This window comes from Neoarius graeffei, chromosome 12 (genome assembly GCF_027579695.1).
Source record: "Neoarius graeffei isolate fNeoGra1 chromosome 12, fNeoGra1.pri, whole genome shotgun sequence".
Taxonomy (NCBI): Eukaryota; Metazoa; Chordata; class Actinopteri; order Siluriformes; family Ariidae; genus Neoarius; species Neoarius graeffei.
In genome coordinates this window covers 48,785,607-48,801,105 of record NC_083580.1, presented here as the reverse complement: position 1 = coordinate 48,801,105, position 15,499 = coordinate 48,785,607, and the positions used below count along the sequence as shown (strand labels likewise).

The 15,499-nt window shown below is 40.3% G+C and overlaps 1 protein-coding gene across 1 annotated transcript in view; it reads left to right on the top strand.

The window, feature by feature from the left end:
- Window positions 1–15,499, top strand: part of rai14 (retinoic acid induced 14) — a 223,541-nt gene that overhangs the window by 107,264 nt on the left and 100,778 nt on the right. Inside the window, 2 exon segments of the mRNA XM_060935956.1 lie at window positions 14,872–14,960; window positions 15,158–15,222. Coding sequence (XP_060791939.1) covers window positions 14,872–14,960; window positions 15,158–15,222 — 154 coding nt within the window.

Here is a 15,499-nt window from a genome sequence, read left to right as displayed (position 1 = left end):
AAATGATAAAATGGCAACTAAATGGAGAATGAGCAGACCCTCAGCACACAGTATGTGCTAAATTTTCAAGCACGTTAATTAAAAAAGAAAGCTTAAATAAGATAAAATGAATACGCAAACTATCGAAAGGATTGTGCGTATATGTGTGTGTGTCTGTCTCTTTTTTATATATATATAAGTGCTGTCAAAAATGTCGCATTATTAACGCGTTAACTTGACTCAATTTTAACAGCGATAATTTTTTTTATCGTGAGATTAACACTGTGACATGATGTAGGTTTTTCATAAGCTTTTGAAACTGCCAGGAACTTGGAACAGAGACTTTGCTTAGAAAACCGATAGCAGCTCGACTGTAATGCCACGCCCCGCACAGCCAGAGTTCTCTGCCCCCCCCCCCAAAGAATCAGCGCGGGCAGGGCGTGCTAGTAGAGATGGGATTTATGGCTCTTTGATGGGATCCGCATCTTTGTGATCCGTTCTTTGAAAAGAGCCGTTCAAAAGACTGGCTCATTTGGCTCTTTTTAAATATTTATTCAGTTTTAAGAAGACAGCGTCTAAAGAAGCCAGATCCCTCTGAACTGTAAACTCAATGCTATCCCAGAAATCCTTCCTGTAATATGCAAATTTGGCCGCCTCTGATTGGACAGCGCGACGCATCAACAGGCAGAAAGTGTAAAAGTACAAAATGTGTTAAGTGAGCTGAAACAGTAAAGATCAGATTCAATGCAATATTTATCAACGAACAACTTAAACTTAATATAGTGTACTTTATATTATAATCAAGCATGTCAAGTCTACTGTCACTGTGTAACCTATCTCTCTGATTGGAGTTGCAGACTAACTCAAACAGTAGATCAGTTCACTCATGGTTCTCTTGCTAGCCCCGCGCCGGTGCTCGGCTTAGGTTTCACTTTGCAGTGGCTGTGTCAAGACATGTTATGCTTTGCAATAAAAAAAAAACATTGGGCTTGCTTTGTACCATTCACTTTTTTATGCTGATAAGAGAATTACAATGGTTTTTCATGTGACAAAAATGTGCGATTAAATTGCGATTAATATATACGTGTGTGTGTGTATATTGTATATGTATATATATGTGTGTGTGTGACCCCGATTTCAAAAAAGTTGGGACAAATTGTAAATAAAAACGGAATTCAATAATTTACAAATCTCAAAAACTGATATTGTATTCACTAGGGGTGGTACGGTTCATGAAAAAAATACCTGAACCGTTCGGTTCGCTTGTCTCGGTTCGGAACGTGTGTGCGTCGCACGGTTCGACAGTGCATGCGCAATGTGGCCTTATGCCTGTATATGACCTCAGACAGTTTCTCCGGCGAAAGAAGAGGTTTGGAGTGTGGATTGCTGCAAGTCACATCACCTGTAGAACTGGCAAGTGAAAGAGAAATGGAAGGTCGCTCAGAGTAGGGCTGCACGATAAAGCGTTAAAAAAATCGCGATCTCGATTCACATATACATGTGATCTCATTTCGAAACACAACGATTCTTAAGCATTTTATTTCATGAGCAGCATCACAAACAAATGCTCCCATTTCTTCCCGGATTTTTTCAAGCGCCCCTAAAGGCAGCACTGCCGCTGACTCCTCCCTCGACCTATGGTAAAGCGTCTTTACAACACGTGATTGTCAGTGGAGGAAGCCCGCCTGCAGTTGAGTATGTTGCCAGATTGGGCGGTTTTGAATTCTACTTTGCAGGCAAAAAATGGCTTGGGCTGGTTGACAAAAATTGGGCGGGTTTGACGTTAGTTCGGCGGGTTTTTATCAGATGTTTATAAATATTTCGCACCATAGACCTAGTTTACCCAGTACCCCTTAGGTATTTTAAACAACCAAAATTGAGCATTGGCCTAAATTAATCATTAACAATAAACATTAATCTCATTAAATATTATTTAAACAAAAAAAGTCGATGTAACTGTAAGACTAATATGAATGTGTGTAATGTAGTGCAGAAACTGAACTCATAAACTAGTAAATAAGAATGACGCAATCCATTCTCCATTTTCTCTTCTCATGTTACATTCAGCCATGCATCATAGCCGAACTTTTTTTTTTTTTAATTGAAGTATATAAAACCGGTACAATCTAACAAATCCACAAAAATCAGGATAATAGATGAAGAAAATACATGGATGTAGACAAAAATAAATTAATCAGAATAACTAGGCCTATAAAATTAATAAAACAAACAGGATAAATAAAAAGATAAATAAAAGACAAATAAAAATTAAATAACCTCAGCAATGCAGATGTTATAAACAGTGCAATAAACATTTTGTATAAAAAAAATCGTGCCAAAGAATCGTGATCTCAATTCTAAGCAAAAAAATCGTGATTCACATTTTTTCCAGAATCGTGCAGCCCTACATGGCAATGGTATTTGCAGATTTTTTTTTTACAGCAGAGGAAAGGAGCACAAAGCCTTTGTCAGACATCATTCATGAAGAGGTCACCTCATACAAGGCCACAGGCTGCATCTCTGTGGATCAAGACTCACTCACATGGTGGAAGAACAATGAGCATAAGTATCCTCACATTGCCAAGTTGGCACAACGTAACCTAGCGGTCCCAGGTACATCTGTGCCAAGTGAACGTGTTTTCTCAACGGCAGGGGACATGGTCACTGCAAGTAGGTCTTGCCTCGTGACAGAAAATGTGGACAAACTGATTTTCTTGCAGAAGAATATGAAAATAAAGTGAACAGAGGAGTGTTTTTAAAGTGCAGTGTTTAATTTTTATGCAATATTTTATATTGATAGCCAGCTGTTTTGTTTTTAATATTTAAAATATTACAGTGGCACTTTAAGTTTAGATAAGAAATCCAGTCATATGTTTCCAAATACTGCACTTTAATTTCAAGTGAAAAAATGTATCTCACTCTCAGGGAATACTATTTTTGTGTTGAGCTGGTTGAATTTATGCTCCACTTTGTTTATGGACTTTGCTATTGTTATGGCCTCATTATAGGCAATTATGTTTAACATAAACTTGGGCTATTCAAAAGCCTGAGCTGAGAATTCCTCTCTTTTTCTTTTAAGGGATACAATTTTTGTAAAAGCAACACGATAGTTGGCAGTTTGATAAATGCTAAAAAGGCACATAAGTTCCTGTAAATGGCAATACACATTCTCTTTTTTTGCCAAATAAATGAAAAGCATGTTGAACTCATTAATGTCTTCCCTCTTGCTGTATCAAAATCTCACCTAGCTTTCCTCAGTGATGGTCTGTATTCCAAATTGTGGATAATTAAGCTATATGTCATATGCTGAAGTATATTTCTGGAGTTTAAAAGATTAAAAGAAAAAAATAAGAACCGAACCGAAAACCGTGACCCGAAAACCGTGATACGAACCGAACCGTAGATTTTGTGAACCGTACCAGCCCTAGTATTCACAATAGAACATAGACAACATATCAAATGTCGAAAGTGAGACATTTTGAAATTTCATGCCAAATATTGGCTCATTTTAAATTTCATGACAGCAACACATCTCAAAAAAGTTGGGACAGGGGCAATAAGAGGCTGGAAAAGTTAAAGGTACAAAAAAGGAACAGCTGGAGGACCAAATTACAACTCATTAGGTCAATTGGCAATAGGTCATTAACATGACTGGGTATAAAAAGAGCATCTTGGAGTGGCAGCGGCTCTCAGAAGTAAAGATGGGAAGAGGATCACCAATCCCCCTAATTCTGCGCCGACAAATAGTGGAGCAATATCAGAAAGGAGTTCGACAGTGTAAAATTGCAGAGAGTTTGAACATATCATCATCTACAGTGCATAATATCATCAAAAGATTCAGAGAATCTGGAAGAATCTCTGTGCGTAAGGGTCAAGGCCGGAAAACCATACTGGGTGCCCGTGATCTTCGGTCCCTTAGACAGCACTGCATCACATACAGGCATGCTTCTGTATTGGAAATCACAAAATGGGCTCAGGAATATTTCCAGAGAACATTATCTGTGAACGAGGCGGCACGATGGTGTAGTGGTTAGCACTGTCGCCTCACAGCAAGAAGGTCCGGGTTCAAGCCCCGTGGCCGGCGAGGGCCTTTCTGTGCGGAGTTTGCATGTTCTCCTCCTGTCCGTGTGGGTGTCCTCCGGGTGCTCCGGTTTCCCCCACAGTCCAAAGACTTAGGTTAACTGGTGACTCTAAATTGACCGTAGGTGTGAATGTGAGTGTGAATGGTTGTCTGTGTCTATGTGTCAGCCCTGTGATGACCTGGCGACTTGTCCAGGGTGTACCCCGCCTTTCGCCCGTAGTCAGCTGGGATAGGCTCCAGCTTGCCTGCGACCCTGTAGAACAGGATAAAGCAGCTAGAGATAATGAGATGAGATAGTGCCTTGCAAAAGTATTCATACCCCTTGAACTTTTTCACATTTTTCCACCTTACAACCACAAACTTAAGTTTTTTATTGAGATTTTATGTGATAGACCAACACAGAGTAGCACATAATTGTGAAGTGAAATGAAAATGATAAATGGTCTTCAAAATTTTAAACAAATAAAAATGTGATGTGCATTAGTATTCAGCCCACCTCCGTCAATACTTTGTAGAGCCACCTTTTGCTGCAATTACAGCTGCAAGTCTTTTGTGGTATGTCTCTACCAGCTTTACACATCTAGACTAGGGATCGACCGATATTTTTTTTTTTTTTTTTTTCAGGGCCAATACCGATTATTATGGAATTGGGATGCCGATAACCGATATGTGCAACCGATAAATGTAAACATTATAATTCACATGAAATTAAACATAGCACACACTGACACAGACCTTCATATCCATGAAATGTATGTTTAATTGTAAAATTGAACATGAAATTTTGTGCAGGGAGATGCCAGCAGCATTTGTACAATAAAGTCAAACATTAGTTAGAATAAAATGAGAAATAAAATAATAATAAAATATTCACCAATAAAAAAATAAATCACTCCCTACTATATTACAGCTCACCATTTTCAGTGGAAAATAAATGAAAACACACTCTGGATTCTTTTACACTAAGAACTAAGTAAGACTTACCAACTTCAAGTAGTTTTTAAATAACAAATCAAGTGTAGGGAGCTGCCTGCAGCATTTTTTAAAAAGTAAAATCAAACAAAGTAGGCTACCACTCCCTAGTCTGGCTAACGCGACTTCAAAGCTCTACGAGCTATTGGTCTGGCCAAGATATTAACCCCAACCGTTTCCCAGAGCCCGTGGTTGACCCGCCTCCCTGAAATGCCTCAGTTTGCTACTGGTCGAAGCCAGAAAAGGCTGTGACGAAGCTTAAACCAATCACATCACTCTTTCCTCTGACGTATGTGATGCGACGGGGCTAACTGGTAGATTAAACTCTTACCGAAGCCGGTCAGGAGCAAGGCGAAAACGTCCTTCCTTTCAATAAATACCTCCAGGGCTGCTCTTTGCTCCGTTTTCAATGAGAACTTGCTCCATGTTCGTAATGTTTCTAGTGAATGAAGCGCTTCCGGCATAGATTCTGTAAACAATCTATGGCTTCCGGTCGCAGTTCTACTACGTCACTGCCTTGAACACGCCTCTACCCAGGGCCGTTGGAGATGCTCAAAGTTGATTGGTTCCCGATTTTTCGGGAGCTTGGAAGAGCTGGAGATAGCTTGCCTGGCCAGACTAAGCTCGCAACAGGCCCTCATGTTGCGTCACGCTTAGGATGGGTGGGCCCAGGCTAACCACTCCCTATTATGTACCAACTTAACAAGTAACCATCTACGGCTCTGCTTCAAGAGTATATTGCTTTCCGAATCAGAAGCGCTAGCGAGGAGAATCACTTGCGCAAGAGTTTAATTGATGTATTTCGTTCATTAGCGTTTATCCAAGCAAGTGTGCATCCACGACACAATTCATTACTGAGCCCACAACAAGCGTTCTGACAAACTCCCTACAGTATTACATAGCCTACTAGCACCATATCACACCTGGCTTGTTTAAATGTTCAAATAGCGCTTTATAAAGTTACCTATACAAGTGCAATGCGCTTTTTGAGCACGAGTCACGTCATGAAGTTTACTCATCACCATAACAAATAGCCAGTAGGCTTGCGCTAGCCTACAGAACGCAAACACTACATTTTATTTTGTCTTCCCTTGACCACCTCTCTGTATGGCTGTCATTCTACTGTTCGAGTAGAACTACTGACACATTCACAACATTTCCAGACGGGGATTTAAAAATGACTGCAGCCTACATTATGCTGGGGACTGCTTACTATGGACAACATTACATGTAGTTTCAGCGAGACTAGTTGGTTGTAGGCTAATTCAAGTGCTTCCTTCTGTAAGCTAAGTTTGCCTGGCTACACAGATGCAAATGGACAATTTTAACGAGTAGCAGATGAAGAATGTAAACATATAATGATGTTGTGCTTTTGCAACTTGTGTGTTTGTGACTTATTGCGGCAAAAGCAGCGTGTCCTTACCTTGAAGTGGGATCTGCTTCTGCCCGAGTGCCCATACGGCCGCCATGAAACAGTTCACAGCGGTTAGCTACATGTGTTGATTGGCTGTATCCCTTGGGTCGCTTCTGCCCGAGTGCCCATACGGCCGCCTTGAAACAGTTCACAACAAATCAGATGTTGTGGTGGGCGGGACCGTGTTCTTGAACTCAGAGGCGAGTGCAGGAAAGGACGTGCAGTGACAGTCGCGTTAAGAACGAAATGGCTGCAAAAAGGCATGTTATCGGCATATCGGTGGAAATTATGGCCGATACCGATAACCCTAAAAATGCAGAATATCGGCCCGATGTATCGGCCAGGCCGATTATCGGTCGACCCCTAATCTAGACACTGAAATTTTTGCCCATTCTTCTTTGCAAAATAGCTCAAGCTCAGCCAGATTGGATGGAGAGTGTCTGTGAACAGCAATTTTCAAGTCTTGCCACAGATGCTCAATGGGATTTAGGTCTGGACTTTGACTGGGCCATTCTAACACATGAATATTCTTTGATCTAAACCATTCCATTGTAGCTCTGGCTGTATGTTTAGGGTCATTGTCTTGCTGGAAGGTGAATCCCCTTCCCAGTCTCAAGTCTTTTGCAGCCTCCAACAGGTTTTCTTCCAGGATTGCCCTGTATTTAGCTCCATCCATCTTCCCATCAACTCTGACCAGCTTCCCTGTCCCTGCTGAAGAAAAGCATCCCCATAGCACCACCATGTTTCACAGTGGGGATGGTGTGTGCAGGGTGATGAGCAGCGTTGGTTTTCCGCCACACATAGCACTTTGCATTTAGGCCAAAAAGTTCAACTTTGGTCTCATCTAACCAAAGCACCTTCTTCCACATGTTTGCTGTGTCCCTTACATGGCTTCTTATGCCTGTCTTTCAACAATGGCTTTCTTCTTGCCACTCTTCCAAAAAGGCCAGATTTGTGCACAGATTCTCCCACCTGAGCTGTGGATTTCTGCAGCTCCTCCAGAGTGATCATGGGCCTCTTGGCTGCTTCTCTGACCAGTGCTCTCCTTGCTCGCTCTGTCAGTTTAGGTGGACGGCCATGTCTTGGTAGGTTTGCAGTTGTGCCATACTTTTTTCCATTTTTGAATGATGGCTTGAACAGTGCTTCTTGAGATGTTCAGAGCTTGGGATATTTTTTTATAACCTAACCCTGCTTTAAACTTCTCCAGAACTTTATCCCTGACCTGTCTGGTGAGTTCTTTGGTCTTCATGATGCTGTTTGTTCTTCAGTGTTCTCTAACAAACCACTGAGGCCTTCACAGAACAAATATATTCATGCTGAGAGTAAATTACACACAGTAGGACTCTATTAACTAATTAGATGACTTCTGAAGGCAGTTGATTGCACTGGGTTGTATTTAGAGGTATCAGAGTACAGGGGGCTGAATACTAATGCACACCACATTTTTCAGATTTTTATTTGTTTAAAATTTTGAAGACCATTTATCATTTTCATTTCACTTCACAATTATGTGCTACTCTGTGTTGGTCTATCACACAAAATCTCAATAAAAAGTGTTTAAGTTCGTGGTTGTAAGGTGGAAAAATGTGAAAAAGTTCAAGGGGTATGAATACTTTTGCAAGGGTGTGTGTGTGTATGTGTGTGTGTGTATATATATATATATATATATATATATATATATATATATATTTTTATTGTGTGTGTATGTGTATATATATGTGTGTGTGCATATATGTGTGTGTGTGTGTGTGTGTGTGTGTGTGTATGTATGTGTATATATATATATATATATATATATATATATATATATATATACACACACACCTATATATCTCATCTCATTATCTGTAGCCGCTTTATCCTGTTCTACAGGGTCGCAGGCAAGCTGGAGCCTATCCCAGCTGACTACGGGCGAAAGGCGGGGTACACCCTGGACAAGTCGCCAGGTCATCACAGGGCTGACACATAGACACAGACAACCATTCACACTCTCATTCACACCTACGGTCAATTTAGAGTCACCAGTTAACCTAACCTGCATGTCTTTGGACTGTGGGGGAAACCGGAGCACCCGGAGGAAACCCACGCGGACACGGGGAGAACATGCAAACTCCGCACAGAAAGGCCCTTGCCGGCCACGGGGCTCGAACCCGGACCTTCTTGCTGTGAGGCGACAGCGCTAACCACTACACCACCGTGCCGCCACACCTATATATATATATATATATATATATATATATATATATATATATATATATATATAAAAAAATAGTCCAACGACAACATCTCAAATGTTGAAACTGCAAAATATTATTGTTTGTTTTTTGAAAAAATATATGCTCATTTTGAATTTAATGTCAGCAACACTTCAAAAACGTTTGGACAGGGGTAACAAAACTGAAAAAGTTACGTAATGCTTAAAAAAAAAAAAAAAAAAAAAGGTTAATTGGCAACCGGTCAGTAACATGACCTGTTGCTATTTGACCAGTAACATGGTATAAAAAGAGCATCCCAGTGAGGCCGAGTCTCTCAGAAGTAAAGATGGGGAGGGGTTCACAACTCTGTGAAAGACTGTGTGGGCAAACAGTGCAATAATTTTAAGAATAACATTCCTAAGTGTGGCGGCACGGTGGTGTAGTGGTTAGCGCTGTCGCCTCACAGCAAGAAGGTCCGGGTTCGAGCCCCGTGGCTGGCGAGGGCCTTTCTGTGTGGAGTTTGCATGTTCTCCCCGTGTCCGCGTGGGTTTTCTCCGGGTGCTCCGGTTTCCCCCACAGTCCAAAGACATGCAGGTTAGGTTAACTGGTGACTCTAAATTGACCGTAGGTGTGAATGTGAGTGTGAATGGTTGTCTGTGTCTATGTGTCAGCCCTGTGATGATCTGGTGACTTGTCCAGGGTGTACCCTGCCTTTCGCCCGTAGTCAGCTGGGATAGGCTCCAGCTTGCCTGCGACCCTGTAGAACAGGATAAAGCGGCTAGAGATAATGAGATGAGATGAGATTCCTAAGTGTAAAATTCCAAATAATTTGGGCATCATATCATCTGTGGTACATAATATCATGAAAAGATTCAGAGAATCTGTAGAAATCTCTGTATGCAAGAGAAGTTTTTCAAGCCTGTTTTTTAAGTCTTTCATTCCACCTGCCTCCTTGCAAACTTTGGCTCCTTGGTATGTGAACTCGCTGACATGTTCGTTATCCTGTCAATTGATTGTAATCTTTTCTTGGTTTCTTGCATTGATCATCAGTTTGGTCTTTTCTTTGTTGATCCTGAGTCCCACCCATGTGGCTCCTTTTGTCAAGCCTTGTTTTGTCTTGAAGCTGTTGTTTAGTAGAGAAAGTAGGGCTATATAATTTGTGAAGTCCAAAACATCAAGCTTTGAGGTAAATTTCCATCTAATATAGTTTTCACTACTTCATACTTTGTTCTCATTATCCAGTCCATTACAGTCAAGAACAAGAATCTTGACATGTTGCATCCTTGTTTGACACTGGGTTTAATGTCAAACTACTCGCGTTTCCCTTTGATCTTCTACAGTGCACTGAAAGTCATCATAGATTATTCTTACCATTTTTTGATCTTCTCTTGGATTCCATACTTTTCCATAATTACCCAGAGGTTTTCATGGTGGATAGAATCGAAAGCCTTTTCAAAGTCTATGAAGTTCAGGTGCAGGGTTGCTTGCCACACCTTCACCTGCTCTATGATGTTCCTCAGGATGAAGACCTGGTCTGTTGTTTCTCTGCCCCTCCTATAACCTGCTTGTTCCTTCCATTCCGATTCTTAGTCTTTCTATAATGATTCTGCCTAGTACCTTTCCCAAAACACAGTAATGTTATTCCTTTAGACTTTTTGCATTTTTTTGAGATTCCCTTTCTTTGGCAATTTAATGATTATCCCTTGCTTCCAAGGTTTGGGGATTTCCTCGTGTTTCCATATTTTCCCAGCAAATTCTTTGCCGAAAACTCTGTTTGCTTTCAATAACTCAGCCGTGATCGTCAACTCCTGGTGCTTTCTTATTCTTCAATCTCTTTATTGCTTCCTTCAGTTCGCCTAAAGTTGGTTCAATGACATTATCAAATTCGAATCCACAGTCCTTGTCACTTGCTATTGGATTTTCTGGCTCTTCCCTATTAAGCGCCTCTTTAAAGTGCTCTGTCCATCTTGATTGTACTTCCTCTTTTCCATTGAGAAGGTTTCCATTTTTGTCCAACACTGCTGTGCTTAGGTCTCTCATCGCAAAGCATCTTGGTGAGCCGATCTGAATGCAAGATAAAATATGAAGGATGCAAGTGCGAATCTCATAAAGTCCAGACATTACTGGTGAATGAATTACTTTATTACACTGCATTCCTTTATATCTTGATATTTATTCACACGCAGGAATCCTATAGACTAATATTAATTTTTCTGAACTCCATGAATTTTCATGGATGCTACAATTTACAAGTACATTTGTTGTACAGTTTCAATCAAAAGTGTGGGCGCTCATTAGGGTAGGTTGTTGTTTTTTTTAAAAGACTATTTTCTACATTGTAGAACAATACTGAGGACATGAAAACTATTAAATAATTTCTGGAACACATATGGAATTATGGGCGGCACGGTGGTGTAGTGGTTAGCGCTGTCGCCTCACAGCAAGAAGGTCCGGGTTCGAGCCCCGTGGCCGGCGAGGGCCTTTCTGTGTGGAGTTTGCATGTTCTCCCCGTGTCCGCGTGGGTTTTCTCTGGGTGCTCCGGTTTCCCCCACAGTCCAAAGACATGCAGGTTAGGTTAACTGGTGACTCTAAATTGACCGTAGGTGTGAGTGTGAATGGTTGTCTGTGTCAGCCCTGTGATGACCTGGCGACTTGTCCAGGGTGTACCCCGCCTTTCGCCCGTAGTCAGCTGGGATAGGCTCCAGCTTGCCTGCGACCCTGTAGAACAGGATAAAGCAGCTAGAGATAATGAGATGAGATGAGGTATGGAATTATGTGGAAAACAAAAAATGTGTTCAAAAAATGTTTCATACTTTTATATTCTTTAAAGTAGCCAGCATTTACCCTGTAAAAATACAGTAAATGGCCCTATTATACAACTGTAGTATTTCATATGTCAAGAACCATTCAACGAAGTAAAGAGAAACAACAGTCCATTATTACTTTAAGACATGAAGTGTCTCTTAATTCATAAAAATAAAGAAAAAACATTAAGTGTGAACAAACTTTTGACTTGTAGATCGTGCTCAAGGTCATAAATGTTTTAATAGACTTAACAATTCAGTCTATTAAAAATTGGATGCCATAATAATTACCATATTTATATGTATAATTTTCTAATCATATACTCCAGTTCACTGAAAAATTAGAAGCTGTTGTTTCAGTACTTAATTACAAAAAACAAACACACACATGAATGCTGGAATATTTTTGTTATAGCTGGACTCAGTGTTGCAATGCAAAACCATTGACTTTACATGATTGTCAGGGTGTAATTTTGAATTGAGACCTTGAGCAAAAAACTGCTCAGATGTTCTCTGTCTCAACTGTTTTGGATAAAATCATGAGCTAAATGAGTAAATTTAAGTAACACATTATGAAAGGCCAATAGAAATGCGTTTTTTTTCCCCTCTTTTTCTCACGTTAAAACAGAATAGCAGTTAACTTCGGCGAGGTTTATTGAGTCCCTGGACAGAGGCAACTATTCTCTAAACCGCACGGTAGCCAATATATTCGCAGACAAAAGCCAAGTAAATTTAGCTCTTTTAGAACCGCCCGCCAAGCAACCGGAAGTAGCAGACAAGAGTCGTGTGATGTCACGGGTGTGTGTCGGCCATGAACAACAACATGAGCGGCCAAAGCGAGCAGGAATTTAGTGAGGGAGAAACTTCAATGTACTGACAGAAGAAGTGGCCAGTGATGGGGAAGAAGAGAGAGGTATCAAACCATACCGATTCGAGCCAGAATTGTCAGATGAGAGAGGGGTCAGTGACCGTGATGGAATGACTGGACGTTGACGGTGGATCACTGGAAGTTGATGATGCATTCCTCAAGTTATTAGTATTACAGTATGTTAGAAACAAAATGCTTTGCAGTTCATTGTAGCAAAGTCTTGACTAATTAGTGATTATCTTTCGGGAAAAGGAACAGGGCCACTCCGTTCATGGCATTTGTGTTGCTGCAACCGGCAGTGATGCTAGGGCCTCTGATTTTCCGCAATTGCGGAAAACGGACGGAAATCGCGGAAATTGGGGTCAGAAACGGAATTAGTGCTCAGAAACGGAATCTACGGAGCCCCTCTGGTGACATGGGTGGGAAAAAAAATATATTCCGTGGCCACGAGTTAATAACACGTGGGAACGAGATCCTATTCCATGGCCATGACTTGCTTAATGCGTGGGAACGAGATGATTATTGGGTGGCCACAAATTAATAACGCGTGGCCACGAGATGATTCAAGTTCCAGCCTGATGGGATGATGTCCAGTTTTTGAGCGGCCGTCAATTGTGCAATAAATACAGGGTTTATCCTGTATGATGAAATCTCTAACTTCCCCGAGGTCAGCATATTGTCTACGTTTGAGCCCGTGCTTTTTGAGCAGCCGAATTAAGTGTCTCTTGCTCAGAATTACTCCATGTCTAACTGCAAGTGATTTAAGGACGTCATTATAATTCATTCCTAGATTAAAATAAAACGAAATCAGATCAAACTTGTCCATATTTGCGACTGAAGCTACTGATGCCAGAAAGTCAACAGTCTCAGTGATGAAATGACTAACACTTCTCGTGGCCATACGTTATTAATTTGTGGCCACCTAATAACCATCTCGTTCCCACGCATTAAACAAGTCGTGGCCACGGAATAGGATCTCGTTCCCACGCATTAAACAAGTCGTGGCCACGGAATAGGATCTCGTTCTCACGCGTTATTAACGCATGGCCACGGAATATTTTCAAGCACAAAGGAACTCTTAATGCTGTATTATAATGGTGATCTTGAAGGCAGATTTTGAACAGTCAGATTTCCATTAGTAGTTTGCACCAAGGGTTTTCAGTTTAACATTATATAATAGCAACTGATTATTTTCATGATTTAATGGTTTATGTTCTTAAATAAGAAGTTATGTTCCGAAGAATGATTTTCTATATAAAGAGTTTGAAGACTTGTGCATTATTAAATGAATAATTTACAGGCAAAATGTAAATTAAACTAATAATAGAGTTAACTGTTAAATAATTTGAATCATTTAAAGTATATATTAAATGGACACTGTCACACACTTTGTTAGACCTGTCGTTGCACTGAAAACATTGTAAGCATAACAACGAATTAAAGTTTGAAAAACATGGATAAAATGATTGTTTTATTTAAATGCACATGTATAAAGAGTAAGGATAACCATAAAAGTATTAATATACAATATAAAGTTTTAAAGAAAATAGCAGGAGCCAGTCAACAATCAAGTTAACAGCACTAATTAACTACAGTCTTAAATAAATGAAAGAAACACATTTTCAGTGAAGTGAAATTTCGTGTTGATTCTAAGGTGCATTAAGATATTAGACTGTGTACAGAAAGTTTAAAGCTTTATATGAAGTTGTACTACAGCAGGCCAGTAAAGCAGGATTACAGGGATAGATGCACAAGGACAACAAACATGCAGATGCCTCCCAACACCACTTACCTGAAACATAAAATTTCATGCATTTATTACATGTACTTAAGAATTCTGAATTATGTATTTTATATGTTGAAAATCTAAAAATGCCAATTTAGTTGTCATTTGAGCATATAACTGAAACAAATTGTCTGAAACGGAATTGAAACGGAATTAGCCATTCTCTGAAACGGAATTTAATGTTTTTTTGAAACGGAAAATAGTAGGCTCTATGATGCGTCGCTTTCTGGGCACTTTCCCTTTTTTTTCTCTCCCCCTTCTCTATAACAGTTGTAGATTGTAGTTCAACAGTTTGTCTCTCTCTGTCGTGTTCTGTTGCAAATTTCTGTCAAAATGAATGTAATCTAGCAGAGAGTCGGACAGAAGCTATGCTGTGTGGACGTAAGTAGAAAAAGCGCAGGTAAAACCACTCTCGCTCGTGACGTGACGTGACGTGACGTGACAGTCCGCTAATAATGGCGCTGTTGGTACCGAGATTCCCTTGGTGGGAAATTTAAACTCGACAAATTCTAAATGTTCCCGACATTTAAGACGTGGGTTCCCATGATAAGTTTTCATTGTCGGGACTTGTACTATTGTTATCCAAGAGGGAAAGGGGTACATTTCTCTCAGCCTTTAATTCATGCATCAAAAGCTACTCATACTTGAAAAATTTCTCGAAATGTTATTTAATAAAACCAGAAAATTGGTGACCTGAGTCTTGAGGTTTCATACGTGTGTGTGTGTGTGTGTGTGTGTGTGTGTGTGTGTGTGTGTGTGTCCACTGCTTCAGTTTGCATGTTGCAGCGACTCGGGGTCACGCTGAGTGTCTCGCCATCATCCTGGCCCACGGAGCTGACGTGTCTGTAGTGGATGCTTCAGGTTTGTCTAAGTGATGCCTTCTCCCTTCAGTTACATAGGATTTAACTCCAATATCTGTTTTTGCCTGCATTCTTGTTTGTTGGATTTTAAAATGCATAGTGTGTGTCTACAGCAACTGGGGGGAGTGACTCACTATGGGTCCCCCATAGTGAGTCACTAACCCCCCTTGCTTCATCGTCATCTCCTGTTTGTTTTAGGTTTTAGTGCTTTACACCTTGCTGCCAAAAACAACCATCAGGAATGTGCCAAAAAACTCATACAGGTAAATTAGTGTCATGCATTTCTGCTTTTATGTGACGTGCAATGCAACAGTTGACGATTTAAATCGAAATCATCTCACAATGCACATGCTAATTTTTCAGGACGAGCCTAAATATTTTGAATACTCAAGTATTTTGTTTATGGTATTAGTTTCCCAGGTTAGTGTTGGGAAGTTAAGACTTTGCATTTCTATTTCTAATATACAACACCAGTTAAAAGTTTTTAATGCACCTTCTAATTCAGTGGGGGTTTTTTGTTTTTGTTTTTTTAATTATTAA